Consider the following 25,218-nt stretch of genomic DNA (forward strand, 5'->3'; position numbering starts at 1 on the left):
TTGTGTTGCGTTCTCACCCGTAAATGCGCCTCTGCCTACAGCATGGAGAAAAGCCACCAGGAATTTCCAAACACATTTTCTGGCCAGATCCAGTGCAGTTCACTGGGTGGATTTGCTATAGGTGCGGGTTGGGGCAGGGATCCCGCTCTGAAATGCCACCCTAGGGCCTAAGGGCTCTAACAAACAACCACGACTCGAGAAAACAGCAACAAGCTCAAGATGGCGATGCAGCACGGCTCCCGCAGCAGCAGCCAGTAATAAGGAAGGTTATTCAATCCCATTAGCCTTTTAGCCCAAAGAACCCCTCCTCCTCCCACTCATTCAGGCTTTCACTTACCCTTCCTCTTGGCCTCTTCACTGAAGACATTTTTGGCGTCAGACAAAGGCTTGCCCTCTGCTTTTTTCAGCACCCCAGGCAGTGCTCAAGAGAAAAGCATTGAAAGAAGATTGCTAAATGGCCTATTTAGCGAGCCGCAGCCAAGATATGCACAACCCTCCACCAACACACGTTGGGATTTATCACCATGTCCCTCTGCCCCGCCGAGCAAACCTCCGCCGATCCCAACGCTCAGGGCCGGCCCGGGCCGCCCGCCTCCCCCCGGCGATCGGGGCCCCACATCCGCGGCAAGCGGAGAGCCAGATCCCGACAAAGCACAGAAAGAAACGAATGCACAAAGCATCAAAATGCATCAGCATGAATATTAGAGATGTCGTTAAAAATACGGATCCTCCCGCGGAAGTAGGCCAGCAGATGGTGCTGCCGTTGTTATTCCACTCGGCTCCGCAGTTTAACCCCCAACGGGCCGGACCGGGCCGGGCCGCTCGGCTCCGCCGTGCCCTACGCGCGGCCCCGGCGCTCACTCCGCCTTTCCCACCGCCTCCGCTTGGATGGAAGATCCTGGGAACCTTATGCCTTTTCCTGCCTCAGACTGCAGTTCATGGCAACTCTACAGGGCCAGGTCTCTCACTGGAACGGGGCCGGGGGACACGGAGACTGAAATCAGAGTCGGTGGCCTCAAAGATGCTCTGCTCTTCAGGGTGCTTTTAAATTTTTACACTGAGCTCGTTACTGTGAACTTCCAGCTGTGACTGTACAAGCACTTGCCTGCAGACTTCTCTGCTTCCTACAGAAAAGGGAAGAACTCCTTAACTTGATTTTATCCCTCTGCTCCCTGCTCAGACCTACAAGACGGATCAGGGTGAAAATCTCCTCAATGAGATGGGACAGGGCTACACAGGGAACACTCTTCATTCCAAAGTTCTTTTAAACTGCTGTTTCAAAAGATCAGGCAAACTTTTAAACACGTATTGTCACCAAATCAACTAGAAACGAAAACGGTGTGTTCACGTTTTGTTTTTTTTTTTTGAAAGGTTACTAAAACGCAAGAGGATTTTGACAGCATAGCTCCATCCTAGCAATATCCTTTTTCTTTCTTCTCAGAAGTCCATTAAAGAAGCATAAAGGAAATACCAAGATTTGATTTGTACTTGGCTTAATACATATTTTAACTTCTGTTTTGTGATACAAGTGTTTTCCCATGAGAAATTTAAGATACTGCAAGGATTTTGGGATTGTTAATACTAGGCTTTACACTTAACAGAATTTCACTGCTATTTTGAGATAATTTCCTGAATGAATTTCATAGCCCACTTCAATCACTAGTGGCATCAATACATTGAATGGATTCTTAATACCACTAAAATTGATATATTTATAAATATTCAACTTAATTACAAGGAAAACTGTTAGATTTTAGTGTTAATTTTCTGAACTCCACCCAAGATGCTTCTACATAAATGTGTTACAATATCTGTAACACATTGCACTGATTAAGGGTTATTATTTCTAATTCAGTAAAAACACTAAACAATATATTAATTGGCATTTTGAGATCAGCTAACCTAACAAGTATTCCTGAAGTACTTAGTACAACTTTACCTCTAAGCCAAATGCTACCAAAGCCTGTATGGTTAAAGGATTTTTAGAAGAAATGGGTACAATCTTGAACATTCCTGGATTGGAAAAAAACAAAGAAACAAAGCCTAATAACCAAGGGGCAATATAGGTATGATGGCTTTTTCATGGTTCTTTTGCAATAGTCTTCTTAGATGTTATATTACTTTTAAATCTCTCATGCTGCATTTCCTCAAAGCTGCTTCCCAAGTTATTTCTCAGACTTTTACTCCTTACCTAATGTAGAATTGTGAATATGCAGGATAAGGCTACTCTATTTTTTACTTCCTCAGGCTGACCCTCTGCTTTTTTGCTCTATACTACTGCTTCTAAGTTATGTCTCCTGCACTGTACTAACAGTAAGCTGTGACAGAAACCCAAGAACTTATGGTTTTCATTTTGATAAAACATTTATAACCATATGGAAATGACATTCACAAAGCTACAGAAAAACACCAGCCAGACATTCTAGGCTAAATAAAGCTTTAATGAAAACTTCACCAAGGAAGTTACCATCCTTACAAAAAGCAAAACTGGAAAGCAACACAAGTGTCTTGATACTAGAATAACAAGAAACATGCCTGCACTACGAAGTACCTGCATGTACTTAGCAACAAAAAAAATCTAATTCAGCACAAGTCTTCCATTCTGATAATTTAATGCTTCAAAAAAACGCGTGGTTGTAAACAAACAATTATAACTCCTCATGCACAATGAAAACAATTTCAAAAACGACATAGCATCTACAACAAAAAGCACAAAGTGTTTTGCCAAGCCAAAAATACTTCCCCCTGACTGAGCGGGGGCACAGTTCACACATGCTGAAGCAGCACGTCCTTTTGCCAATGGCTTACAAACCTATTGCATCTATCCACATTTAGATATTCTTAGCTGACAAATGTATAGGAGAATGAGGAAAGGAAGACCCTGAGGCGTCCATGTCTTTAACAGCTAACGATATTATTTGGAAAAGTTTGGGTTTTTTTAATTTTAATGATAATAATCCAAATGTAACTGACTGTAAGCCAGTGCAATGTTCTCGAGTCTGCAGAGAGCTCCAGGGTACCTGGTGCTGCTGACAGCTTTGCCAAGCAGCAGCAGCCGAGCCCGATGCCCAAGGCTGCCGCCAGCTCCCTGCTGCTCCTGCAATCCTGTGGGCAGAGGGAAACGGCAGGAACAGAGCCATTAACAGCAGCAGGCACAGCCAGCACTGCTCTTCACATGGAAGAGCTCGTCCTAAAAAATACCAAGGGTGGAAAAGGTAAGACAGCAGCTGCGGACTTCCCCTCATATGCCCCGATTCACAGCTGCCAGGGGAACATCTTCTCCTTGGCAGCCCTCAAAAGAACTCGATGTGCAGGAGGAGGTACACACTACACGTGTCGGAATGGTCTTAACTAAACCGATGTAAAAGCTATCAAGTTACCAGACAACACGGAGACAGAACCACGACAACGTCTTCCCAACCATTAGCTGGACTCTGCCGAGGAGGGATTTCAGAGAAAGGCATTTCTCCAGCATTTTGCCATGGGTTGTGTAGGACATGCATTGGAAGAACTTCACCGATGTAACTGTACTTCCCACAGGACAAAACACTGTCCTCAATGCTTACTGAAACTGGTTTTCTCCTTGAAGGCCTAAGCCCAACTTTAATTTACAACAACTAGCAGTTCACATCCTCTGTGTATCACTCCAAAGGGAGCCCCAATTAAGTTTAACATAGAAAAAACTTCATGTCCTAGGAAACCCTCCAAAAACTCATTTTATCTGTTCCATAAATAACACATTTGCTTCTACTGTACAAACACCTTTGCTACAGTCAGTGTGGCCACTCATGGTAAAGGAGTATTACTTACAAGTCAGTGTGTGCACAGAATCTTTAAGACAAAGTCTCTCCTCCAAGTTGCATCCATTCTTGAGATATGCTAAGGACTGATAATAATACCTTTCTTAGATATTTAATAAGTAACACATTCCTGATTTAATTATATAAAGCAATTTTTTTTAGTAATTGTTGTTGAGTATATGTACTCAAACACTAGCTATCACTAAAAACTAAATTATAAATGTAACTAGTCTACCACAAGAAAGCTGAAGTTTATATTTGCAGTGCCTTGAATCCTTCTTTTACTTCTGATGGCACTAATACACACCTGCAGGGAGATGCACATACTATGTACCACATGCCTCAAGAGCATAAGTTCTTGCTAGTCTACCATGTCTTTTGAGAAATCAAGATGACCTTGACATAACTGCACTAAAAGCAGCTAAAATTAGCCACCTGGAAACCTGATCTTCATGCATTACCACATCATCTTTGTCCATGTTTATTACTAAACTAAGAATCCCTTTGTGCATATCAAGTCACCAAAATAGTATCAATATCACATATCACAACTGTGATATAAATGTGTGAATCATGTAACCAATAACAATAGTTTGGGGGGCTTGTCCAAATTAACTTCTCATTTTTTCACATCATCATCACAACAAGATCTGAAAACTGCAGTTGCTTTTAAGATGCTACAGTAAAAAAAATCTATAAGGAATCTCCATTGAATTTATAATTGAATTATAAAACTGTACTTAGGAATGCAACTTGGGAAAAAATGTATGAACTCAGCAATTTCTGAATTCCATCCTAGTATTCTGAACTCTTTCCTTAAATTGATCTGCATAAATAACTCAAGTGATTTTTAATGGGAGTTTTACAGTCAAAAAGTGTACCTATTAAAAAAGATATAATCTCATACCCTTGGCAGAGTCAATCTGTAGAAGAACCCTTACAATATGAACATGTGTCACCCCACATGCATACAGAAAGGAGTCCTCTTTGCTGAATGGCAATCCCAGCCAAACAAGTGCTTTGCTTTACATGCTATACTGAAATACTTCTGTACAACTGATAGGAAGATTACTTAAATGCACAATCAGGTTTCCTTCCTGCAGAGAAGTGCCTTTTTTCCTCCCTTCAGAGCTCATTCTGAATGCCTTTTTATTTTCTTGCTCAACAGTTGCCCCATACCATTTGTAGCATTTGCAAATGAAGATCAACATGGCTCTCTAACTCTCCCCAAAGCATATATGGAACTATTATGAAAGGAAAAGTAGCATTTCAAATTGTAATTCTTTCAACAAGCTGATAATAAAAGGGGGGGGGAAATCCTTCCGTTTTTATCTTCCACATTTGTTATCTGCAATATTGATAAATAAATGGCCAACTACAGCAACATAGCCTGGAAACAGTTCTTATCTGTATAAAATAGCCACTTTAGAAAGTAAATCTGGTTACTGTGATTTGTATCTCGCAAGGCATTTAAGGATAAACTAATGACAAATGTTTAATACATGGAAATTAAAACATTAAAGTTCAGTGACACTAAACGACATATTTTACTAAGATGAAACAGTCACCTGCTTTGCACAATCTCTGAGTGTTGTTCCTCCTCCTCCGAATGCTACAGAACCCAGTCACACCTATCACTAATCATGTTTCACCACCTCTACAGCTAAGATACCATAGTCATGATTAGTAGCAGCTTCTAAACCACTAAGCCTCAGATTTAAGATATCATTTACTGGGAGAAAACCAAGCCACTCTCCAATGAAACCAGAAACTGCTGGCCCAAGCATGCTGCAAAGGCAGCATTGGATATTACAGAATGAGACTAAAACACACATAAGCTTCCACTTGGAAGATTTGAAGACAGTTTTTGGGGCTTGGTGCCAAATATAGTTTGTTTTTCTGAGTGCTGATCAAAGGACCATCAGATACAATTTCATCCAAAGAAAAAAACAAACAAACAAACAAAAACCAAAACTCCAAACCAAACAAAAACCCCATTTTTTCTCCCAGAGGTCTCCTTTAAAATTTTTAGAGAAATTATACAGCATGCAAGAACTTCAGAGATACCACTAAGAACCAATAAAGAAAACAAAACACAAACAAAAACCCCAAACAAGACAAAAAAACCCAGCAGGGAGCATTAACTTTTGGTAAGGACCAAAGTTGCAAGACAGGTCTCTAGAAAAATAAGCATAGCAATTTTAATTTTAGGGAGTTTAAGTCAGCAGAAATAGCCATCATCATACTGCAGGATGACAGCCTGGTTAGAGACAGCAGTGCATGGCCAAGGACATCCTCAGAAACAGCTAGAGCACCAGCAGCTTCAGACCTCTGACACCAAGCATGGCTTCTGGATCACCATTTCTGACAAAGCCTGCCACACATTTGCAAGCCCAAAAGCCCACTGGACTGGCACCAAAGAACATGCCTCTTTTGTAGTACCTGCAGATTTCATTATACCACATGATCACAGGTCAAATAATCCTCCATAGGATGATATAAATAGGAGCTACAACAGACATCAGAAAGAACTTTACTTATATTTTTTAAAATTGTCCTTACTGAACTCCAAGACAGTAAGAGATACCCCTTAAATTAATTTACCTGCCTTCCCTGTGACAGTATGTTCTGTAACAGCTGGTTTCTTCTTTTAGGGTTTGTGAGGACCAAATTTCCTGCTACAACAAAATTTACACACTGAGTTGAGCCATACCTCGGCCTCATGAGCAGCTGCTACAAAGGTCCATCAAAGAAAGAAAAAACCCCAAATGTACTGGATCTTGTCACTATTTCTTATACATCTGAAGAATAAAACCAAGTATAATGTAAGCCACTCCATGCTGCAGGTCAATAAAAGCACAATAGCTATATTTTTCTACTAAGTATACCTGAAATACTATTAAAGAACTCTCCTTCAAAATGTGTGGAACTCAGTAAAAATGATGATGCAGTGAAACAGCTGTTTATAAGATCACTCTTAAGATTATTTTTAAAACTTAAAAACCAGAACTCTCTTTCTGAAGCCATGTTTTGAACCATAAAACCCAAAATGCTCAGAACCACAAGATGCAGTCTGCAAGGCCAACTTCTCTTTTTTTTTTCCCAACATATAAACTTAAACTAAATTGTGAATCCATGAGTCTCTCTTTTAAGAGGCCTTCCTATCAATCTATGAAGTTAGTTCTGGCTTGCAATTCAGTATGTTACTGAATGGCACTGTGTGCATATAGACAATATGCTATTAACATGGAAAATTACTTCCAAATCCAGTCTTAACTCCTGAAAAGGCAGTATGTAAAAGATGGTAACAATTTCCTAAGGTATAAATTAAAATGCTAGCCTCCACAGTAAGACATCAAGGGAGCAACAAACCCACCTAAGTGCAAATACAAGCCAAATAACCCACAAAAAAGAACCCCTGCCACATTTATGAAAGAAAAATCAATCTCTGCTATAAATGACACAGTTTTCAGAAATGCGAAACCTGTTAATGGCTCCTAGCCTAAGGCTATATTCATAGATTTATTTATCAAACTTACTCAAATCACCACAAGAATTCTCAGTCTCATCAGCCTAGAAATCCACTTGCTTGTATTTCTGAGCCTGAGGAGCTCCCAAATTCAATCCAATCAACACCTGAAGACAAGACACTGTCTGGAAAATCCAGATAACTGGGATCTTGCTCAAGTTTTTTTAACCTCAAGAAAACAACACCTCTCCAGATGAAGGAGGCTGCTAGGGACAAATTGCTGGCAATTTGTATGATCTCTCTATATATTTAAAATTAACATAACAGCTAAAAGAAATTGTAAAGCCTGAACGCTCAAAGTACACACACATCTGGAGAAAAGCCAAATATATCTCAGATTGTTGGCTTCAAAACCACACTACTGGTTAACATCTTCACAAGTTCTGCTTCTCTTTCTGTAATAACACTTTACTAACACTTTATAAACTATTGATTTTCAACAAAATGTCTCAAGCTAAAGTGCTGTTTTGGAAGTCTAAGAGACAATGGTATACTTGAAGCCACTCAAAAATTCAGACTTTTGGTGACAGAATTGGACAAGGAAAGTTTGTTTGCACGTGAGTGAGCTTCCCCGTTCAGTCAATAACATAAATGGCTGCATTAACACAAAGTGGAAAAATAGCTTTTTTTCCCCATAAACTTTGCTTCCCTTAAACTAATATACTTTAGACATATACTGAACTACAGCTTTAACAGCTTATAGCATGGTTGCTACCTTGAGAAGACAATTTAAGATGGGTTGTTTTCTGTTTTCCAACATCTTGCAGACACTAAGCTTCCACAGTTGCACCAGTGCTCTCACATTACTGAACTGCTTTAAATCTTTACAATGTTGAGACACATCTGCTTGGAAGTAATTATTTAGATTATTCAATCACACTTACCCAGCAATATAAAAAAAATAAATCTTTTTTAGTGGTTTTGTCAACTAGTCTTTACCTTGATATATGTTGGATTACTCCTCTAAGGTGACCTAGCCAGAAACATTCTTCCTATGCTTGCCATCTGTTAAATACTTTTTACAAAAATGCTTCTCTTTTGACACATTATAAAGACAATTATTGTGGTCACTTGATGAGTGTGCAATCATCTCAAGAAAAACTATATTCTGAAATTGTGTCATTAAAACAGCAAGTACTTTGTTATAAAGCAGAAGCATACACAAAGAATTGGTCAGCCTAATTATTTGACAAGTGATGAAGGTTGAAAGAGACTTAAGAAACACACTGGCAACATCACAAAAAAACCCAAACCCAACTATGTAACTATTTAACTCTACCAAACAGAGATGGTAATTACTCACTAACTCAAAGCTTTTGAAACAGTAAAGCAGATGCTCTAGTGCATTTTCCCTCTTTTTAGAAGTCCAGAATTTTGTCTTTCCTTCACTCTACAGCTGTATTTTGACATGAAGAACAAGGCAAATGAAATACAGTAAATATTAATCAGTAAAAGTGTTGAAAACGAACATCACAAATGTGTACTTTCTTTCCTCAACCCATGCAATTTGTCATTTTAAAAGGAAATAAAATAAAGTGTTTACATAAAATTTAGATAAAATACACACAAAAGGAAATGTTTCATAGACACCCAACTACACAAAAAGCTATGAAAATACTGCTGCTTTCAATGATGAACACAGCATTGGCAAATAGCCATAGGTTCTATACAGCTTATTCTATACAGCTACAGTTCAAAAGACTTAGCTCATCCCAGAACTGCACTACTCAGGCTCAGATGTTGCATTACTCCTCTCATTAACCATGCATTTGACACAACTTCACCACCTTTCTAAAATAATAGGAAGAAAACAAGGTGAAAAGTACAGTACAAAGAAGGTCAGTGGAGGGATTACTTTCATTACTTCTACATGCATGAAAAAACAATCAGGTGCTGGGAGATGACAACTGATCTCTGCTGCCTCACTATGGTAGAGAGAATTTATGAAGCTCCTACAAGGAAGAGTGAAAACTGTTCTTAAGGCACAGAGAACTAAATCCAGACCACACAACTCCTAAAAATGTTTAAAAGGGAAGTTCAGACTAAGACTTGAATTTCTTAATATGATGATGCCACCTGTAAAATTAACCATATCTAAAGGAACAAGACCAACAGAAATACAGCACTATTTAGCATTTTAGGAAAAAGAACAAGGTTTTAGGGCTCTTCTGCTTTGGGGGTTATTTCTGGGGGGAGTGTGGAATGTGGTTTCTTACATTTCAAGAACACAAAATATGATTTGTAATGCCTACCCCAGACACAAGTGCTTCCCTGAACAGTTGTCCAGATCTCAGTTTTCAGATGATGCAAAGTAAGGTGAGTTTTGAGATATGTGCCCAGTGCCACTGAAAACTGTCATCCACTGCTTCACAAGCAAAATATGTAGCAGCATCATAATTTTACAGTCTTGTAAAAATGAACCATAACCCATACATTTACTTATTCTACAAGGAATTTATATAATGTAAATCAGTTCATTACTGTAAAATCTCTCTCATTACAGGCTCACTTATAATTCAGGAATAGAGAATATAAGAAAGACACTGATACCCTGGACTTTTATACATCTCCCACAGCTCCATCTATCAAGTAACTGGTTTGTTGAACCACCTAGATGAGAACATGTATCACAGCTTATCAAGTCTTTCTCTCATAAAAACTTCAGAGTCCAAGATTTGATATACTGGTAGAACAGCAACAAATGGTAGAATAACAACTTCACAAGTAGAATAACTCAAGGGATGCTCTTCTATGAATTTAGCAGCCCGGACTTTGATCAGCTGAGAGTCTGTTCCAGTTCTGATGACACCCTCACCCACAGGAGGCTATCCCATTCCGGTATCTACAGATGTCTCAGGGTACAACCACCAAGCAATGACCTGCAACAATCAGACTTTCTTTGCTGACCTTTCAAGATAGGGTTAAGAAAATTCTCTAAAAAAACCAGTCATCTGTTGCTATAAAACAAGTGGTAGGAAAACTCACGCTTGCAAATAAAAAAGAACTTGCAATTTTCAAGTAAGTTTAAAAATAAAAGTCACATGTAAGATACTGGAATTCATGAATATAATGAATGAATTATCAAGTTAGGTACCAAACTTTTAGTCACAGAATAGAAGAAACAATTCACCTGATTTAAGAATTAAGACTACCCCCTTGTCCTGTAGTATTTAAGTTTATTAATGGAATGCTACATTTGAGTTTAATCTAAACTATTCTGCTTTCATGTATGTAGCCAGAAGAGCTCAATATGCTTATTACAAAACACCATACAGACTGGGATGTGATACACACTTCTCCTCAGATAGTTTATACTTCAGATTATCTTTCCAACTTCCTTTTTCTTCTGTACACATAGAACCAAATGCTGAAGCCTGTATTTTTTCAACTTTATGAAAAGTTAATAGATTATTTAGCTTTAGCAAACTCAAAACAGCTTTAAGTGGAGTTAAAAAGATCAGTAGTGTTTCATTAGCCAAAACTGAGGCTACACAAATCTCCAGTGCATTTCTCCACATAACTTTCTGTTCTTTAACTCCAATGAAAAATGCCTCATGTAACATTAAGAGGCACAATTTATTTACAATTATAATCTAATTATAGCAGGCACAGAAAGCATAACAGCAGCATAAGACATCCTAGATGTTTTTTAATTCTGCAATATTATTACACTGAATAGACTGTATTAATTTTTAAATTAATTTCTATCAAAAGAACAGCTGTAAAGTAAAAATGTGATGAGTATGCTTGCTTTCAAATAATGAAGCAAGTACTTAATGTTCTTTCTTAATCTTAAATAACCAGCATAAATGTAGTTAAAACATCTTTGTCCAACAGTGGGTCCATTCCAACAGTTCATGAACTATTTCATATAATAAGTTTTCCTTTCTGGAAAAATCTCAACCATTAGCAAAGTAAAACTGAGAAAAATAAATCCACTAGTAATTGTTTCCTCAATATGTACTCAAGCCAATATGAGACCACATCTTGTTGAACATTTCACCTTAATTATTACATATGAAAGCTACCAGAATCCCTTCCTACCAAACTCCTAAAGTCAACAAGTTTCACTAAGACGACAGTTCCCTCCCCTGTCCCTTACCTCACCTTTTTCCTGTATATGTTAAACTACATATATTTATAAAAACCTCAAACAGAACAAACTCATCATAAACTTGAAATTCTACAAAATGATCAAAGAAAAAAAAGTGTGAATTGGAAGTACTACACAGCTTAGGATTGCAACCAGGCAAAAGACTGATCTGAAATGCTTCAGTAATTGCCAGACTTTACTGTTACTATTCATATTACATATACTGAAGATTTAAAAGAGGCTTCTGAAGTTTGCTTCTGGCACTGACCCATCAACTCATTCCTCAATAGTTTGTCAGCTACTACAGCCAGTTTCTGAAATAAACAAGCATCTGATTGCATACACAAAATAATAAAAATAAAACCAACCAGTTTTATAACTGTTTTCTGACCATTTCAGACTTCCAAGGAAAAACGTAATATACCATGAAGTTGGTTTGTTTTCACATCATGCAAAAAAACACAACCAGCCCCCCAAAACTTAAAAACACTCAACAGGCCTTAGAACCTTCCCTCTGTTCCTAGTTACAAAACAAAGTGCTAAAGCTGATGTCAATGAGATGGCAGCAAGTCCTGAAAGCTTCTGATGTATACAACAGCAACGTCACAGCACCACCCCAAGTTTTCCTGGACCTACTTTTTGTTGCTGGGCTTGTATCTCCCATGCTCCTCCCAAATGATACACCACCCTTACTCTCCCTGGAATCCACTTCCTCTTCACCTTTCAACCCCGAATAAGCTCATGGGACACCCATAGCCTCCATGCTGCTGTTCCCATATCCAGCTGCTGCCACTGCTCCGCTTCCTGGCAGGGACACGGGGCACCTTTCACTAGACCCACATCTTCAGACTGCTGACATAAGTGACAAGAAGAGCTACCAGGGCTGTGCCCTCTTCTTTCCCCCTCCTTGACTTAAAAAAAATGTTTATTGAAATCAACACAAGGCACCTCATTTGCCTTTCAGTTAATCAAGGTAATGACACAGTGCATACACCTTCTGCTATCACACCACCATTCCACAGAAGAAGTTTCACTACCAGGAATTGAAAAGTACAAGCTCCAGAAACATAAGCAGAAGTTGTAATGGGGATGCAATTTATTGAACCAAGACCAAAGATGAAATGTGTTAATTTTATCTCTACACAAATGAGATAAAATTGCGTGGAGGTAGGGAAAAAAAATGTTCCATTGCCTCCTTAACAGGCCTGAGTCCCGCAAACTAAGTAGAAACAAGAGGCAGTAACCAAGTTCTCCTTCCCATTTTTTTTCCAGTAAGAGACCCTTCCATACTCTCATATAGAGAAAATACTGGTTGTAAGAACACCAATGTATTAGCTATCTTTAAGAGAAAGCCACTAAGTAAGTCTCCAAAACCACAGCAACAGTTTTAGCAATTGGTAAATTTTTATAGCTGAGAGAATAATGATTTGTACTTTTGGTTATTAGGTCTCTCCTATATTCAAGATCTATTTTCTTTTGATGTAGATCTTTTTTGTGCTGAAAAATCTCCAAGAATCTCACATACACTGAAGTTTCCAGTAGCTGTAATAAGCACATGATTTTGCTGGTTACAGTGTTTTGGAAAAAAATAACTTCATATGCCCTATTTGGTTTGTTTTTGAAAATCCTAGCTTGTCTCCTAAGAGACCACAGAAATCCTGAAGCATCAGTCTATATTCTCATGTATTCACACTGACATAGTTTCTATAAAAAAAGAAAGTCATTATATAGATGAAGGTAAAAGTCAATGTTAAAAAAAATATTAAAAAAAAGTGCACTTAGCATCTCAATTAAAACTATATGAAAATTCACCACTTTATGAGAAAGGACTTCTGAAAAACAGGACTGTAGGACTGTCTTTCTGACCTCTTCAATGTTTACTCAACTTTAGTATCTCACTGTAATCTGAAAAGCACGATCCACAATGTTCATGCCACTCTTCTATACCTTTTAAGAAAACACAATAAAGTTTTTATTCTATCTTGTCCTTCATGCAGAGGGTTTAATACTTGCAGAGCATATGCACATCACACTAGAACTACAGGTTTTTTGTCTAAAAATAAGTAACAAAATCAAACATAGGCACAGCCTTTTGTATGTTTTCTACTCAAAACCAAGATTGTATATTTAGCCAGTGAGCATAAGCTAAAAGATACCAAGCGAAGGATTTAATAACAAGAAAACCAGTGCAATTTTTGCAAGAAATCCACCAGAGAAGCCCTATTAAAACTCAAAAATATGTTGCTTTAAGTACCTTAAAAGACAATAAGCCATTGTATTTGCACTCAAGTTGTAAAACAATGATTTTCTCTGATGTACTTGGGAAACATAAGCAGAAGGACAAGCAGCATTATCTCTGAACATATAAAGATATAGATCTTGTTTTCTCTAAGTGAACAGAAGAAAGCAAGCTCAGCATCAACAAGGGTGGCTTTTTTTCCCTGAACTAGCAGTACATAGACTTCACGTTCAAGTGACAGCAGCTCAGGGACTTCAGTAACCATACTTAGGTACAAGCACCACTCACTATTATTAATTTCAGCAAACAAATCAAACAGCTCAAAACCCCACTTCCCTCAAATCCCTTCATACCTGTCCTTGTAAGGTGACACGACTTCTATCTTGAAGATGTTGATTAGAAACTGAAGAATGCCAAGGATGGATCTGGCTTTGAGACTGTGCCCGAACAACATCAGATGACTGCGTTACTTGCTGTGGGGTTATGTGGTGGTCCAGGTCATGCTCTAAAACATGGCTTGTGCTATCCTGAACAAATGCAGAATCATCAAACTGTGGCAGAAGGTCTTCCTGAAGGAGGTCATCTGGGTCAAGTCCTGTAAAGGGTTCATTATGAGTCTCGACCTGATGAAGTAAGTTGTCATCTAAAGATGTAAAACCGTTGCTTTCAATAGGGTCAGTGAAATGGCTTATCTGAGAAGCAGAACCAGCAGAAGCTGGAAAATTAATATTCACAGGAGAGAGTTTTGAACTACTAAAGTTGCCCTGAGGATGTGCAGAATGCAACATTTGAAAACTACTTGAATTCAAAGGTGTACTAGGATTTAACATGTGCTCAGTTGTCTCTTGCTTGGTCCCTGTTTGAGATGTAAAGGCATCGCTTCCAGTGAAGTCAGAGATAGAGTGTGTCTGCTGGCTAGTAGAAAGGGCTGTTGGAGACTGAAGAAGGCTGGTAGGAGAAATGTGGTTATTAGAGTAAGAGTAAGGAGATGAATATTGTTGGCTGTTATTGACAGAACACGGAGTAATAGTTGGAGACTGTCCACCAAAATTTCCTTCTTGATTCCCACAAAAATGTATCGAAGCACTTGCAGTTTGAGAAAACTGTTGAACAGACAGAGGCTGCTGTGAAGTGGATGGATTAGAAACAGCAGGCGGGTGGTTAACACTGGCTCTGTGAGAGGTGGATACGTTGATGTCCATGAAGTCTTTTGGCTGACTCAGAGCATCCTGCCCCGTGCTGCTCCTGCTTTGCTGTGACCGTAGCGAGGCACACTGATGCTGGGGTTCAGCAGCCTGGAATAAGGCAAAGTCATGGTGTGCTACAAAGCTTTTGTTTTGCTGCATAGACTGAGAATGTCCTTGGTGAAAGGGGGACCCATTTTGATTGGAAACAGTCGTGGCAGTCTGATGACCCCACATGGGACTGCCATCAGCCACGTCTGGAAACATCCCATTGGACTGGTTCTGCGGGTGAATTGGTGAACAATTGAACTGAGAGTGTGGTGATAAGACGTTGTCAGCTGAGCTGTTAAAAGACTGATTTACTGAGTGAAGTTTCAGTGAGTCATACTGATTCAGCTGATCAAACTCACTCATCTTCTGCTGATTTTGAGCATCTTGCACATGGTTCAATGAGTCTATGTGCAAAGGTTCAAATTCTGCACCCAAATTCAATTCATCAACAAGTGAAACGGGTCCAGGTTGAACAAAGGCATCATCTGACAAACCTTCTAAGGTCTCACTAAAGAGATTGGCATCATCAAAAAAATCCATCATAGGATCAGTCATCTTGATAAGTCTGTACTGCTTTTTCTCTCAACTCCTAATGGAGTCACTTTTGGCTCTCTGCAGTGAACACAAGCAAATGACATCCAGCAGTCACCACCTTATCCAAGGCATACCAACATCCATTAGTGCTTCTGGTGAAACTTGCGTCTTAAGGTGTTAAAGCATCCTATAGGAGAGATAAAGAAAGAGAAGACAGATATTATTTAATGAATCTCCTCATTGGTCCTTTCCTCTCCCCAGCACTGTCACTGATTTTTGATATTTTGTTCATAACTTCGCAGTTTCGGTAAAAAACAATTGGTTTTGGTTGTACTCAGAGCACCATGAAGCATTTACCATTTTTTGTGCCTCAGGTAATTAAAGTAACATTTGACATTTTAAATGTAATGGTTTCTCTTCATTCTGCTTGCTGTTACCAAAGCACTTTACCCAGGCACACTTTTAGATTCACCTTTGCCATTTTCATTACAACTACCAAACTGCAATAGAACTTGTTCTAGTAGAAGAAAAAAGTGTAACATGAAATGTACACTGTAATTCTGTATGTTTAAACATGAAACATGAGAAGTATCTTGTAACACTGATACCTGCTTATGATTCAAAGCAATAGAATGATGACTTTCCCAGTATCAAACACATTCCAGAAGATGATAACCCAACATCAGGATCCAGGTAAACATTGTGGCATGGCTTCAGGTTTTTGCAGTATTTCTAATATAATAATCTCTCATCTTAGGATATTTCAGCTCAAAAGATATGACAATACAATTTGATATCTTTGTACCCTCTTAAACTGCAAATTTGTGATGAAGCAATGCTTACTGTACAAAGTAAATTAATTCTAATACTTTGTATGTCTAAATTCTCCACTATTAGTTATACTGATGTAACATTATTCTTTGTCCAGTCTAAAGTTAGCAATATCCTTATAGAACATCAATGTCTCAGAACTCCTTGGATCAACTCTAGGCAATAAAATGTGCACCACAATCCAGGTACAACCTGCAACTGAAGTATGGTTTTTGTACTGGAATTTAAGAAGTGACTGCCCCCTATCAGTGAGAACTGCTTCAACAGTGTTTACCAGCTACAGGACATCCAGTATATGCAGCTGGTTTAGCTCTTTCAAATATAATGGATCCCAAATGAGTGCAGTATTTCCTACTAGTATTTCGTTTCTCCCTTACTTTAAACTCTCATCTTTGCACCAATCAAGCTAATTTTATGTAGAAAATGAATCAGTGGGAACTACTACTACAGAGTAACTACTATCTAACTGCTATACAACTGCATCAGGAATTTAACTATTTCCTTTTTTAAATAATAGAATTTTTCTAAAGTTAATTACCAGCAAACACCAACAGTATCCCCCCTAAGTTCAGGTGAAGAACATTCCAAATTTTATCATCTTCCCATATGCTAAAGTACCTGGAATTTAAACAGTAATATTTTTTTTTAGATTGCCAACTGTATACTTTTCATCTCACACAAAACACATAATTTTCTTTATGGAGTATTAAGTTATTCTGCAAACATAGTTGAATCAGAACAGAAACATCTCCCAGCTCTGAGGTTTTTTGTCTAGTCACCATTCATTAAACTGAACACCTATACTTTCTTTCATCTACTAGTTTTTAACATTAATAGATCTATTTTAAATTAACTATTCAAATTTTTCAATTACAGAGTATAATCTTAATCTGCAAAAGCAGCTCTTATGACCTACTGCTGCATTTCCACCCTTTTTAAAATTTAATATCTTTTCAAATTTCACTTGCTATATTCAAGACTACCCAGAAATGAAACTGGCTACACTCAGCCCAGTTTGGTTCTTTTCTTTAAGTGTGTATGGAGGAACGGATCAATACCAGAGCTAGGTCAGGAAACTGAGGGTCAAGTTGACAGAATTATTGCAATTCCTTGCTATGGGTGGGAGGGGAAGAAAGATTGAAAAAAATAAAACTGTCTATATTTTGGTTGCTCCTCAGAGTTTAATAACAACCCTTTATTCTTGTCATAAAGTACAGGAAAAAACAGCCTGAAAGACATGATCCCATTTCATACTGTTTTACCATACAGTAGATTTGAATCTTACAAACACAAGCTGTAGTTAGAGACACAAGCAAAAGCAGAAATGAAGGGAAGTGTCTTAAGTTTTAAAGACCGGAAAGTAAGAAAGATTTATTTTACAAAATATATCCAAAAAAAAGGAATATATAAGAAAACACAGTGGAACAAAGTTATCAAATTTTGCTTTCAAAAAATGAAGTGGGAATAGCAGTATAGGTAACAAAGACCACTGATGTGTTTTATTTCATTAATTGCATTGTTGATTACTTTTGATGAAGTGACAACAGAGAAAAAGCTTACAAGGTTACAAGCAACCAGGTAAAAGTTCATCACATGACCACGATATCCACAATTTGTACTTTGATAACCCAAGTATCACTGCTTCAGGTGGCTGATGTGTGACTCAACTCAGTGACTTAGGTGGCCACTTGTCACAAAAGTTGAAAGGATGGCTATGCAGACAAGTAACAAACTATCTTGGAAAGCATCTAGAAACTAGTTAGCAGGAATTAAAGCTGAAGAAATGTAAGGATGTAACAGAAATCCAGACTACACATAAAGGACACAGAAGGGATAAACAGAGTCATTAAAGGGAAGGGATTAATGTCAAGGGGTTATTTTAATTTTTTTTAGGAAAGCATTGCAGCCAGGTGTAACAGACCTGCTTCCAAAAGAACTGCCAGTGAGACTGAAAAAAATGGTTATATTTATGAAGTTCTATGCAGTATACAACATGCATCTGTGGTTTTGTATGATCTGCCCATTATGGTTTTGCATGATCTGCTCCTTTATTAGCACATGGAACATCATGTTTAAAGAGGAAGACAATGCAGCATGTTATAAAAAATACTCAATAAAACAATCACTTCTTCATATTATTCAGAAGTGCTAAGACATTCCCATCTCCAATATTAAAAGGCAATTACACTATCATTATTTGTCAGATTTAATTATAACTAAAGCTTTGTCTGAGTTCAAAAAGCTGCAGTCAATTAAATAAGGCAGAAGTTACTTCCCACTGATGTGCCAATATAAATGATATTCTATTATAGATTTAAAGATCAATGTACATTATAAATTTAAAATGCACAAAGGGACAGAACAACCTCCTCAAAATCCCAGAAACAGAGAAGATTAAAGAAAGAACATTTATAGGCATTTAGTAGAGATGAACTCTTTTATTCCCTAACAGATAGAACTCTGTTAGGTATCTGCAGCTAAATATGTATTGTCTTTTGATTGCTGTCACTAGAACTAGGAGAAACTTTGTGTGGGTAGCCTGTTTATATTTTAAAATACACAACAAGTTACATTTCATTATTTTATTTGTAGAACTGAAAGTCAACCAAGATAACAAATGACATTTCACTTGGAAAGAAAATCCATCCTCCAGCACAACCAAGGACAAATTTCTACCCTTCTCATAGAGGTTTGCTTTCACTATGAACAGGACATCTTCTTTACTGAGAGCAGCTTTGCTTAAGGTGAACACAGACAATTACACACAAGAGAAGCACACCCCAGAACTCCCTGCATAAAACAAGATGATATCAGAAAGTCCCACAAAGTATGTCTGGAACACCTACTATACTTTGAGATCCATTTTAAGATTAGTTTTTAACTCAAGGTAAATTTATAGAGTCTCAAAATGGTATTTCAGCAAGCAGCATGTAATATATGGAGAGAACACTTTACATAAAGTTCTATAATGTTATTAAGTAACCTTAGCTGTTTCCTTTAAAGGCCTACAAACATTAAGAATACTAGTAGCACTTAGAAAAAAATGTATTTTCTAGTGATATTTTTGTGGCAGTTTGGTTTCTACTGTTTTGAAGTGGGGGTGTGCAATACCAAAGTTTCCCCAGATGAAATATATTTTACATTATGGAAAAAAAAAAGGGCTGAATTTTTTTTTTAAGTTACATAAAATTCACATCTCTTCTTTCACTGTTTTTCAGGATGGCATTTACTCCCAAAACTCCAAAAGATGAATGCTGAGATGCCTGATTAAAACCTGTAGAACTGTGGTGTGTACGAGAAAAGTCATCTCAAATCACAGACCCATTTTTACATTTTTTACCTATACTGCCATTCTGTTTCTCTGTTCTGTAATTCCAGAAGTTAGTGATAGATTCAATAATTAGTTTGGGTCAAAATTAAGAGCTAGCACAGGTGCCTACAGGACCCTATAGTATGATAAGTATCTTACTAACCTAAATGAAACAAAAACAAGTTGCTGAAACCTTCCAGATTAAAATATATCACAAGATATTTAAGAAAAGGCCCCAAGTCAAAATAAAAAGTATCCTTACCCATGAATATAGAACACATCTCTTTAACAAAGAATTAAGAAGAGATATGTTTTAAATCCAGATGGATACCTCATCATTAGAGATCTGAAATAAAACATGATAAACAAGTCACACAATAACCAACTTCAGGAGGGTATATTCAAGTGTAATACTTACAAGTAAAAAATTTAATAAGATACCAGAAAAAGAAAAACAGAATTAATACACAATCAACCAGTAGCCATGTTTATGTATCATTTCAATGTATTTTTTTTAATTCCTAAACTTCAATGTATGTAGAAGTTCTTTGTTGACCAAACAAAGTTACAGTGTAAAGGTTATACATTACTGCCTAGAAGCATTAAAAATTTTAACTCAAAAATAAGGAAAATGGAAAACTTGCATTCAAGTAATTTCTCATAGCTGTAGCACTTCAACAGTAAAGAAAAAGCCTAAATCACCTCTAACTACCATATAATACAAACTCTGTCTGAAGCTCTCTGCTATTCAAAACAGCTGATTAGGAACCTTCCTCAACTGGATTCTATATATAGTAGCAAGTACCAATATATATACACACATCCACTTCATATATACATACTCTACATATAGTATGAAGAGAAAAAAATGTTTCTTACTCTTTAAGACAGAGTCCACTTGCTTAAATGGCTTCCAATATGGAGACAGCTGTGGAGTACTTAAAAGTTTGAAAAATCCTATGTTGAGAAGAAGAAAAAGACCATGTAACTAAATATACATTAAACTCAGCTACAACACATTGTTCTAAATGTAAAATACAGTAATTTCTTCAGCATAGGAACCACTAAGGATTGTTATGTGTCAAAGAGAAACACACACAAAAGGAATTTAATGAGTTATTAATAAGCAAAATGGGATCTTCACAGATTCTCAAATAAGCTATATTGCATGTGAACTTTTAATTACATATATTTAAATATCTATATAGAGATACTTTCAATGATATATAGTAAAAATGTTGCCTCCTTCTTCCAAAGATATTCTTAATGCTTCCTTTTAAAGCTTTAATTGGGAAAATTAACTTTATAAAAAAGAAATAAAACTCAATTTGTTATAAGCACACCAAGACACATATTAAGCCATCTTAGAAATTTTGTGAAGAATTATCCTCCACAGCCCACCTAATACAGTTTCTTCATAAAATACTGCAAGAAAAATACACATTTCCCTATGCTCACATGGATTTCCTTATGTCCTTGATGATATGCTGAAGCATTACTATTACTAATAAAAAAATTTTGAACAATAGTAATCGCTCTCATTTTGGGCACTAAAACACAGACTTTTATAAATGTTAGTAGAGTGGGAAATAAACTATTCATTTCAATTAATTTAGAATAACCACGTCATCCTAATTTCTATTTTTAAAAACATCACAAATTTAATAAAGCAATTTAGTTTTTTACAACATCTTTGTGTACTTTTATGGCTTTAGTATAGCAAATACCCTTTGGAAAATTTACCAACAGCAGTTTTAAAGTTACTACTTTCAACAACCCTCCTTTACCTCTCTGCTAAAGGCTATTGTCCTCAAAACATGGCCTGCAGAACAAAACATGTACCTGGGCAGCATTTGCTTCAGTGTAGTCTCCTCCCTTGTTAAAGAAACCCATTAAACTTGGCATTAAAATGGCAGAGGAGTATGCATACGTTCTATTTTGCCATTTAGATTCTGTGGGCATTAATTGCAATAAGGGGACAAATGTACAGAGAATGACAGCATCTTAATTGGCTACAATTGGCTGTGAGCTAGAAAGATACCAAAAGTATCTCCATGAAGAGAACCAAGCTGATCCCCAAGTCAGTTTACTTGAGTGAAAATAACGTTAAGAATTTCAGGGATTTGGCCACAAGACTGCTGAAGGAAGCTCTACTCACTGCTTGTCCTGCTCTTTACACATTACTCCAATTTTGCTTCTCCAAAGTGCCCCTGTGGAGATTTTCACAGATTTCAGGACACGAGCGAGTTCATGTTTATTTTTCTAATACAGATAACAAAATTTCCCAGTGTTCTTTTCTTTAGGTTGGAATACCTCTAAACCCCACTTTTTTTCCTTAAGAGATCTGCCTGCAAATCTTAGCACACCTGTATGGAATAGGAACATCTTTTACCCTCCTCAGCTGTCAAAAGAATAACCTATTCAGTGCAACAGATTTGTAACTTACTACTTCTGGAGACAAGACAGTTACACAACCTTCCTTTTAAGTTTAAAAAGAAAACCCTCTTGGTGCTGTTCAGATTTCTGATGCAACCATTATAGGGTTTCCATAGTTTTGTCATAATTTTAATGACTTTTATGACATTGCACTTTGGATGAGACCTACAAAATACTTTGCTGAACTCTGTTATCTTTCCTGAGGAACTACACGCCATTTTAAGAAGAGAAACATTTTCACTGAAAACCAGAAAGAAGCCTTCTCATTTTCACATGTGGCTTAAACCAAGATTTCACAGCAAAGCACCAGAGACAAAGGACTTCACAGCACAGCCCTCTTTTAACTCACCATCTGGTAATACACTAACTTCAAGCAGCCTGAAAGGCACCTTTGTGAACTAGTGCAAGTTCATAATCTGGAAGTACCAACTAGAACAACACAAAGGATCATGTCTATTTTACAGATGTCTATGGGTGGTGATCAACGAGTACAGACCAGCAGTTGTGAGGCCTGACACTGACAAAGAGAAGTCTTCTCTGTGAAAACCACTGTTCCATGGTAGTACTCCTCTAACAGAGGGGGCTCAGACTTCCCACTCCACACTACATCATCTGGCACAAGAGGTTCCATCTGTAACACAAGTCTATACCTTTCAGGGAAAAGCTGCATAAATTAATCTTATTTTTCTTCAAATATTTCTAAGGAGATCTAATATAAAAGCTTATTTTAACAAGTCCCTCTCAAGCACATGTTAAACAAGACACTCTGAGTTTGAGAGTTTAATTAAGAAATTAATTAAAACTGATAAGTAAAACAACATTTTCCATTTTGCATCATAGCTTGCAACATATTCACCACCTTCCTGAATTGACTGGCAACAGATAGACAGAGACTCCAGACTCTTATACTGTAACATCTGTGCTCTGCCATAAGAGCCTGACAAAGTGGAATTGCAAAAAAACTTTCCTCAGTGAAAGAGGATAATGCTTACCTGTTCCTCAAGGGTATCAGTCTTAAAAGTTTATCTAAAAATCTGCCTCTGAAGCTAAATTTTAGGTAAGCTTCTGAAAAACAGCAGAAACTACTTGTAAAAACTACATAGTTTTAAAACTGTGCTGAAGCTGGAAACATCATGTAATAGGGGACCAGGCTCACTCTCAGCCTTAATGTTATTTTTAACATTGGTATAGCCACTAACTACAATGGGTTTACTACAGGGTAATGGAAAACAAAAATATATCTAGTTCTGAAATTTCTTTTAATACATGTAATGTCAGATGAACAGATTTGCATGCCATTACATACACATAATCTTTCAGAAGCTTCAAACTTTCTTCATTAGGGTCTTAAGTTTCAACTGGAATAATGTAATTCTTCAAAAGCCATTTGCAGAATAAATTCTGGAGGAATTCTGGAATTTTATTGACCAACAGAAAAGATTGAAACAACCTTGTAATACTGCTCAGGCAACACAAGGAAAAGTGCACAAGAATACATTGCAGAAGGAAATAATTTGGTAAACAGAATTACTACATTTTCTGATATGACTCAGATAAAAGGAAAAGTCAAAATTACTATTTGTCCTCAGAGAGGGATGGGAATAGTTTTCTATCTTCCTGCAAATTTCAGCAGTTGATTTAAGATTAAAAAAAACAAACATGCATCTTAAAAAAAGAAAGATGCATGTACACTAGTGGCATGAACATTTGACATATCTTCAGTAATCTGTATTAAGGAAGATCTCTTTTGCTCACTGACAGATGCCACCATACCAATATATCCTACGAATCTATTGAATTCCAAGTCTAACAAACCCACCTGCTCCCTTCAACTTGTTTCCTGCAGTTTAGTTAGCAAACACTATGTACAAGAGTAATGAAAGAGGAACTTAGTTCAAAAGCGCTGCCAAAAGTAGCCTTTTCTTTGAGGCTCATTCTAAGAGGTCACTGAGTATCCATCTGAATACTACCATAAGTATCCTCTAAAAGTACTATGATGCTAATGCTTTAGATGTTAAGTCAAAGCTATAGCTTCAGTAACAACATTATTAATCAGTGTTGGATTTATAGCGGGTCTTCCACAAGTTTTCAACATCCCAGTTACTCAAAAATATGGTCCCTGTAAATCACATTATACTTTTTTTCAAGTAATACTTCGGGGAAAAAACCCACCACCTTAAAAAAAGACCTCTCATCCCTGCACTCCTGTAAATAGCAAAGTGGCATGCTCACCCTGCCTGACTTTTGGCCATCTCTCTCTTACATTTATGACTTGACCAGACAGGTAAAATATAAGAAACTGCTATTCCTTCAGCCAAAGCAAGAGCTGAAAACTCTTTCTGGTAACTGCTCTATTAGCAAAAGAAATACTTCTTAACATCACAGTTTCTTTTGCTGAAGAGGAAAGATAAAACTTCAAAACCATCCTAAAATATTTCCAATACTGCTAACTACCAATTCTGTAACTTTTGATTATATCAACAGAAGGCTCCTGCATCACCCATTTAAGTGTATGCAGATACTCAGCATACCTGAAGCACCATTTCAAACTCTGGGAGGAAAATTAGAAAACAGAATGAGAGTCCACTACATGAGCTACCCTGTGTGTGAGATTTCTGTGTTCACTAAGCTAACAGCTACATAGTTTAATCCTGACCCTAAAAATACTTAATTGTCCATCTTATCTGTAATTTTGAAGTGTTTGAAGGATACATATGCTTTAATTGTAGGGAAAACCTGTATTATAAAATTGTAACAGACAAAAAAAAAAATCTTAAAATTGGCCATATAAAACAAGTGAGAAAAACGTGCATAGATTTACTTAATGGGTTACATGAACAAGTCACTTTTAAAGCAGCATATTAATCTTTTTGTTTTAATCTGCCCACAGCACTAACTTGTGTCTTGTATAAGGCAATAAATGAACAATGCCCGTTTTAGAATGTCTATAGTATCTTAGTAGTGGTTCATGTCATACATCTTTCAGATAACATCACTAAAAATACTTTTTAGAAACCACAGCTCTGCTTTCATCGACATTTCTCTATGACTGAACTCTTGGATTAGTCCTCAGGAGCATTTAGCACCAGCAGCTCCTGCTAAATGAGAAGATGGTGAGATTCCTCAAAATTCATGAAACATGGTGAGACTTAAGATTCCAGTTTTCTTGATAGTAGAAACAACAGCTTTATGCAGGGTGAAATAAGCTAAT

The 25,218-nt window shown here is 37.1% G+C and overlaps 1 protein-coding gene across 3 annotated transcripts in view; it reads right to left on the minus strand.

The window, feature by feature from the left end:
* CHD9 (chromodomain helicase DNA binding protein 9) overlaps positions 1–25,218 on the minus strand; it is a 74,073-nt gene that overhangs the window by 47,620 nt on the left and 1,235 nt on the right. Inside the window, exons 2-4 of one of the 3 annotated variants that reach the window (XM_030457447.1) lie at positions 20,451–20,528; positions 19,834–19,917; positions 14,015–15,617 (exon numbers count right to left, since the gene is read on the minus strand). In XM_030457447.1, coding sequence (XP_030313307.1) covers positions 14,015–15,451 — 1,437 coding nt within the window. In that variant the 5' untranslated portion in view covers positions 15,452–15,617; positions 19,834–19,917; positions 20,451–20,528. Of the gene's footprint in view, positions 1–17; positions 194–337; positions 488–14,014; positions 15,618–19,833; positions 19,918–20,450; positions 20,529–25,218 lie in introns of those variants that run through there. The other 2 variants (XM_030457448.1, XM_030457449.1) reach the window with 2 other exon arrangements.

Source organism: Calypte anna, chromosome 11 (assembly GCF_003957555.1).
Source record: "Calypte anna isolate BGI_N300 chromosome 11, bCalAnn1_v1.p, whole genome shotgun sequence".
Lineage (NCBI taxonomy): Eukaryota > Metazoa > Chordata > Aves > Apodiformes > Trochilidae > Calypte > Calypte anna.